This window comes from Parambassis ranga, chromosome 2 (genome assembly GCF_900634625.1).
Source record: "Parambassis ranga chromosome 2, fParRan2.1, whole genome shotgun sequence".
NCBI classification, from domain to species: domain Eukaryota; kingdom Metazoa; phylum Chordata; class Actinopteri; family Ambassidae; genus Parambassis; species Parambassis ranga.
In genome coordinates, this window is record NC_041023.1 from 23,406,453 (window position 1) to 23,414,080 (window position 7,628).

The 7,628-nt window shown below is 45.0% G+C and overlaps 1 protein-coding gene across 1 annotated transcript; it reads right to left on the bottom strand.

Moving 5' to 3' along the window:
• Positions 1–1,896: 1,896 nt before the first annotated feature.
• Positions 1,897–6,376, bottom strand: cd36 (CD36 molecule (CD36 blood group)). Its single transcript, XM_028424691.1, has 12 exons — positions 6,111–6,376; positions 5,659–5,819; positions 5,419–5,563; positions 4,307–4,462; positions 4,143–4,234; positions 4,018–4,067; positions 3,868–3,937; positions 3,559–3,746; positions 3,145–3,263; positions 2,987–3,060; positions 2,395–2,449; positions 1,897–2,318 (listed from the first exon to the last, which is right to left on the bottom strand). The coding sequence occupies exons 1-12, from the start codon at positions 6,231–6,233 to the stop codon at positions 2,142–2,144; spliced, it is 1,410 nt and encodes a 469-aa protein (XP_028280492.1). The 5' UTR covers positions 6,234–6,376; the 3' UTR covers positions 1,897–2,141.
• Positions 6,377–7,628: the final 1,252 nt, after the last annotated feature.

A 7,628-nucleotide genomic window follows, 5' to 3' on the forward strand; every position in this document is an offset into this window, starting at 1 on the left:
TCTCATTGTACACAAACACTGTAGACTGTGCTGTCAAAGTGTGAAAGTTCTCTGCCTGTGTGCATTCAATAGGAGCTTTAAAGGACCAGTTTGTGAGACATGGAGACACCTAGTGGTATGATTGCAGATTACAGCCTATTTCTACATGTTTAAAGCTACAACATAACATAAAATGCTGTTTAATGGGAACTTTGTGTGGTGTGCACTGAATGGGATGCTAATGAGACTGTTAGCTTAATGTTATCTGAGAGTATTATCTAGCAAGGCTTAGTTGGACACTAACAAAATGACTGTTTGCAATATTTTGGCTAATATCGTACAGAGATTGGCTAAATCCTTTCCTCTTCTGGAGCGTTTGAGGTAAAATACAAGAACGTAAGGAGGCGATAGACTGATGTTGAGCATGAACTGAAGATGATCCTGTAGGTCAGCGGTCCCCAACCTTTTTTGCACCATGGACCGGTGCATAAAAAGACAACTTACTCTTATGCTTAATTAGTGGGAGCCTTTGAGCTTTCTCAGCAATGAGGCAGTCCCATCTGGGGATAATGGGAGACAATGACACCCGAAGTGTGTTTCTTATGTCCAGTCCACTACGTAATTTTGTTTTGGCCGTCATTAATTGCTTCTGTCTTTCTTGTTCACGTTTTCTTCTTTCAAAAAACTCCTTGTCTTTTAATGCAGGGTGCTTGGTCTTAAGTGCTGAAGCAGTTTTGAAGGCTTCGTTGCCTCATTTGCGAGTCTGTTGCCACATATCACTCAGAGCGGACTTGGTGTGTGAGAATCACCTGTTGCAATAAATCCGTATTTTAAATAGGACTCCTGATATAGTCTTTTAAATGCAGGTTTCTTTTTCTTTGAAGAGGGAAGGCTCCTCTTCTTCTGTCTCCTTGTTAGGCCTTTTCCCCTTTCCGAAGAAGCTCTCCAAAGACGTTTGTTTTTTATTCATTTTTGCTAGCTTGTGGGCTTAATTTTGGGGCCGTATCCCGTGACCGAGACAAGCGTCTGGGCAGGTGCTTAAAGGCGCAGGCAGATGAATCTGATCGATTTATAAAATGAAACAGCTTTCAGACTCAGATAATGAATAATATATTTTTTGCTCAGTCTTTTTGTGCGGCCCGGTACCAAATGACCCACGGACCGGTACCAGTCCCTGGCCCAGTGGTTGGGGACCACTGCTGTAGGTCATGGTTTCTGTGTGTTTCATCTTAAAGACAGACAGAGAAGCATCGAGATGTGAAAATGACAGAAACTCTGGCCATGTTATTGCTTGTTGGGTTATTCGGCTCCCTAAGAGCTGCAGGAGCTGTTATGAAGATTTCCAGCTTTACAACTCACAGCATCTTCTTTGAAATGGACAAATTATCTCTCTTATTTAACCTATAAGGTCACCATGACATCACTGTTTCCATCACAAACACAAAATTAGTAAAGTTATACATTTTTAACAGCCTAAACTTCAAACATATAAATAATAAATGTTCTCTTATATCCCAAGAAAGAGCAGTCAGAGGCATCATATGAATCAAAAAAACTCCCTTACGCATGTGACATGTGATGTCCGGGTCAGACAGTAGAATCAGAGACACCCCGAGGAGGCTGCTGAGAGTCGTTTAAAAGCCATCAAACCAAAGAGGGGCCTCCTGCTGAGCAGAAACCCACTCATGACTGCAGGCAATCGTCCCCTGGCTCTGTTTTATGACCACTGAAGGTGAATAGGAAGGTGCTCCTACTGCAGGGATCTTTTCCAGCTGTGACAGGTTAAAGACAGAATCCAGGATGTCCAATCAAAACTCAGGTTTTCAGCTTTTATTTATTTTGAACAGAGTAGTCCAGCGAAGGATAAAAATAAGATTCATGTACATTTCTTTCATCGGCTGTGGGACCCCCGTCCCTCTGTCTGTGATCTAAGCCTCCACTCTCTCCTGGAGAATCCCTGATTGACTTCATGTTACAGTGTGTTGCGATTAAAGTAATACTTGGCAAAGAAACTCAGCTTTTACAAAATCACAGTTTGTCCCCCTTCGATATCAAAGGAGGTTTGAGACATTATAAATAACACTGAAATTACAAAAAAGTGCAAGTCTATATCAAAAGGTCCGACGTCCTGCAGCAGCTCCGTCACTCTCACTGCTCTGCTCTCACACAAACTTGCTTTGGTGGGAGCTGCGCCTCACCACGCAGTAAGAGATGAGACACACGGCGAAGATGGCGAGGCCGACGCCCAGCAGCGACTGCTGAACCACCTCCAACATCCTGATACGTGAGATGAGCTCCTGCTTAAACATGTCGGCCGTTTCATCATCCAGCATGGCCGTCTGACGGGAGACAAAGAGCGACATGATCTACATGCAGCCCCGATCAAACAGACTGAAGGACTGCAGGGCTTCTTACCTCATTCAGCCAAGCAACAGGAAATATGGTGTAATCCTTGATTTTCTTCAGCACCCTGCGGGAGAAGAGCTCGTTATTTGACATTCAGTGCAGGATTGTGTCATGAAGTTTGTTTCTTTGACTCGTTTGACTCCCTGGGAAAGAGTCTGCTGTATCAGAGGTAGAAGGGAATACAGATCTCAGTATGGCACATGCACTTCAGCGGCATCTGTGTGAGTTTTGCCATCACAATGTTTATCAGTAAATACACTTCTCAGTCTGTTCAAACTCTTAATTTAAAAATCCACATGAAGCAGCTGTTAGCTTAGCAACCCAGACAAACCCCCCCAAAATATGTTCAGCACATAACAACAATTCAAAGTTCAAAAACAGGTAGTAATATGTACTTTTATCACCTGATTATGTTGTTATCATAGCATTCAATTGGCATTATCATCACATGTTATATATATTTGGTAGATGTTTTAGCTATTAATATCCCAGAATGTATGTTCAGTGTATAACAGCAAAGCAGACATAAACAAGTGCAAAAGGCCGTTAACAGCTGATAATAGCCATTGAATGGGATGATAACAGTCCCAGCATAACTTACGTGATGACGTTTGACGGTCCGTACATCATGTTGACTTGAATCCTCTTGGCAAAGTTCAGGGTGAACCCTGTGTTCTGGTGGAGAGATCAGATGAAAATGAGCATGTGTTACCTGCTGCTGCATCTGATGAGTGATTTAAAATATAACCCGGCTCGTACAGGTTCTACGTCCAGGTAGGTTTTGTGGTACTGCTCATCAGGGTTGAGGCCCAGAACGTTCTCCCTCAGCCACGGGCTGCCGTGAAGGAAGTGGGGCAGAGAGATGTAGCTGGGTCTCCCTGAGGCAGAGAGCTACAGTTATAGCAGGAGGCTCAGAATCTGGACGCTGCTGTGAGCAGCAGCAAGAACAAGAATAACAACAACAACCACAGCAGCAACAACCAACACAACAACAACAGCAACAAAAACAACGACAACAGCAGCAACAACAACCAACACAACAACAACAACGACCACAACAACAATGACAACAGCAGCAACAACAACAATAACCACCACAAAAAGAACAACAACAACAAAAACAACCACCACAACAACAACAGCAACCACAACAAAAACAACAACAACACTGACCATTCTGACAGGTGCTGATGTCCAGCACTCCTGCCAGGGTGCAGTTCTTAGTGATCTTTTTGTCCCTGCAGTAGCACTGGTTGTCTGGGTTGACCACGGGCGAGGCCAGGGTGGAGGGCAGCAGGCTGTAGCGGTACACTTCGATCCCTTTCAGGTTGACGGTCTCCTCGTAGCTGGCCGACACAGACCTGAAGGCAGAAACAAGAACACAAAGGTGAGTTAATCCTTCCTTGTATTGCTGAACCCAGGTGTTGGAAAGCTGCGACCTCTAGTGGTCAATGAGAGGATAAAAGTCGGACTCTTCATCACCTGCAAATGTCTGATGAGAAGAAGTAGAGAGGCTTCTTCTTGTTCACAAAGGGAGGGAAGAAGGAGGCATCTGAGGAGAGACAGCATGAGCTTCATCATCTGCACTCACAGCTGCAGGAATGTGCTGAGAATCTTTTTATTGCTTCATACCCGTCCCATTGATCATGTCACAGTATTTGTCGCTCCAGAAACTTAAGCTCCTGTGTGACACAGTCCAGTTTGTCAGACACACACTGAGGGAACAGCATTGTCTCGGGTTAATATCTGAATCTCACCTCTCTCCTCTCCACCGGTCAATTGTTCCCACTTTAGAGATGTCCTCCTTCCCATCGTAAACAGTGTAGTAGCCATCGAAGGTTCCGTTGTACTGTTGGAAACAAGGTGAAGTCAGTGCGTTCATGATGTGAGTCTGTGTAATGTGTATGAAGTGTCTTCTCACAGGTGAGAACAGTCCCACAACATCCTTCAGCAGGGGGTCTGTGTAGCCCCACAGCATCTCTTTGACTGTCCGGTGCTGGAACAGGGATGAGTTAGTGGCCTTTATGCGCATTTCTAGCACAGGGTGCAGCGGTTTGGGGACCAGAGTGTAAGCTCCCTGAAAAACAGAGAGGAGTCACTTTTTAAAATGGATTTTAAGGTGTGTCGGTTCACACACACACATATCAAACTGCTGAGCTTTGCCTCAGGAGATAAGACAGAATATGATCCTCTTTTATAACTCAGATAATGCATAATTACACATATACACGCTCCGAGCAGCACATTTTATTTCAGCCTTTATCAGTATTTAAGGAGAAAGTGCAGACACAGAGTGACTGTTAGCCAAACTTAGCATTAGCTTGTCACCACAGACGTGGCTTTATCGGAACTCAGAATTACGAGTACTCAAATTCTCAAATCAACTTTGAACTGCCACTTTTATTAAATGCCTAGACATTAACACGACACATTACTCTTTTAAACTATGTAGCTACAGGGAAACCTGCTAGCTAACCAAGCTAGCTACATAAATAAATTAGGTGCTAATTAGCACCTAACATTAGCTTTTTTATCTTCTTGCATGGCACTGACAGGTAAAACCTGCCAAACTAACTGAAAAATAAACACAAACGTTAAATTTAGCCTGAGCATCTCTGTGCCTCAAACAATGTTAAGAGATTAGCTTGTCCTATTTGTTCGTAGGCTATATTAGGCTAACAAGAAATTGTTAGCATTTCATAGCAACCATTATACAGTCTGTAAACACAGCTTTTGTTCCACTTAAAACTATTTCTTCTACTACAGATCAGCTTCATGCTGAGGCGGCAGCCATGTAGATGCTGCTGACACACTGTGGAACTCCACATGTTGCATTTGTTCTTAACATTTCAGCTGGTATCCTCAGCTGTGTTTCAAAATGAAGAGGAACAAGACAGAAACACAACAAAACAACAAATCAGCTGCAAATCACCACTGTGATGAGTGGTGTCAGACCAAAGCAGCCGAGCCTGAGCCCTGGCTCCACTCATGCTGGACACAGAACAGAGTTAGAGCAGAAATCAGTGCACTCACAGCCACAGCCAGGTTGAGCGTGGTGACTTTGTCTTCCTCTGATCCCACCGACAGGGACGGCTCGAAGATGGCACCCAGAGGCAGCAGGAAGGAGACAGTGTGGTTGTTGTTGAATGTGACGTTCTCTTTGGGAAGATACCGAGTCCTGAACACATGACATGGTTTTAAAAAAAGAGGACACACATATATATATATATATATATATATATATATATTATTTTACAGATAAATGCAGCTTACGTGTATGTGTAGGGTCCTTTCTCCAGCACCACAGGACGGGCGCCGTACTGCAGGACCTCCTGTGGGTTCTTTAAGTCAAAGAACCAGAACTGCCTGTACACCTTCACCCCTGTAGCCACCCAGTTTTCATACGCTGTTGTTCCAGGCTCAATGACGGCTTCCTGAACCCCAGAGACACAGAGACACAGTCTATTTTTAACATGCCTCAAGACTGTCAGCAGGCCAGCAGCTCCACTGATACAGCAAGATCAGAAAAAAGGTGGATGCTGTCATTAAAGAAAATGCTCAAAATCTCTGTGTGTAAGACACACTCGAATTTCTACAGTTTCTTGTTTAACATTTGGATCCAGCTTTTCAAAAAATGTACACCTCTCCCCTTCTCATGTCTCCTGGTTCACCTTGATCTTTGCACACACACACACACACTCTCAGGGTGAAACTGAGCACCCTACCTTCTTCACCGTCCCCTCAATGACGCTGTTTCCCAGTGGGATCAGGATGCCTCCCAGGATGGCGACGGCAGCCCCTATCACAGCTCCGGCTATCAGCCCACACCTTCTGTTACAGCAGCCCATGGCGATTGGAGCTGGTTTCGCCTCCTTCCGATCCTTCGTCTGTCTGCCTGGCTGCCTGGCTGCCTTCTGTCTCTGTGTGTGTGTCAGTGTTTGTAGCAGCACAGGCAGGAGCAGCAGCACGCGCAGGCTGTATCATCAGAGGAGCTGACAGTGCCGCTGAGGCCAGGTAAAGGTACACACACCTCCTCCTGTCAGCTGACCTCTGATAACGGTTGTGTAATGAGCCAGCAGGTTTAAGGTTCTCTCCAGGTATCTGCAGGCGAGCTTGGACCGGGTGATAAGAGCAGGAGCAGAGACACTGTGCTGTTATCTGGTGAGTTTTACGTTCATGGTGCATATTAAACTTTATCTCTTTATCAAGACGCTTTACAGCCATCATCAAGTCAACATATGAGTCCTCGGATCTTAATGAGCAGCGGTGTCAGAGGTCACGTGCATTTTCTGCACAGTCTGTCTATGCTGGACAGCGTTACATGATGTGTGTGTGCATGATGGCAGGATTTTAAACGTGGCAGAGGGAGCTCTGAAGCTGAGCCCCAGCTCCACACCATCACTGCACAGGAGACCGAGCTACTTCAACAGGCTTAAGAGGCAATCTGCCATTTTTGTGCTGGATTCTTTCAGCAGTGATGAGACTTCAGTCCAGACCTTTCAACACTCTGACTGCAACCACCCCAAGGGACTGAGCTCTGGAGGTCTGTGTGGAGGTCTGTGCTTCACAGAACACAGCTGAGGCCAGTGCACAATGAATCCGTGAGAAGGAAGAAGGGTCACATGAGCAATCAATCAATCAATGAAACTGTAAGTAAATACAATGCCTTAAATTAACTCCTATAATCTGCCCCTTTAAGTGAAAAATGGCGGTATGTGCCTTTAAATGGCCAGCTTTCCAAGTGCTGCATCATTCCTGGTGCTGTTAGGTGTTACCGCCACTGGAGGGCAGCACCACCCTTCACTCCTGCTGCTCCTCCTGCTCGCTCAGTCCCTCTGTGTGAGCAGTTAAAGAGCAGCTTCAACAAATACTCTGTGCAGACAGTCTGAGTCTCACCTGACTTTACAGTTTATCTTACAGCTTGTCTTCAGCTTGTGTCTCAACTTCCCCTCTGTCTGCCAGCTGCAGAGGCTAAATTTCATCATTCATAATTTCATCATAATCTTAAACGTGAAAAAAGGAAATCCCAGTTTCCAAACCATTGTGTGTTGTTGACCCTCTTGTAGATTTCATGTAGAGATCGAGACGTGCATGAGCGGAGGCCCGCTGTCCTTTGCAAGGAGCAGGCTACTACATGTCTGTAGTTTTTCGTGCCCAGGGGCTGCACCCAATGTGTCTTGCTGTCTGTCTAAAAAGGTCAACGTGTTTGCATCTTTGCATATTCTCCTGATTTAATTTAAAAA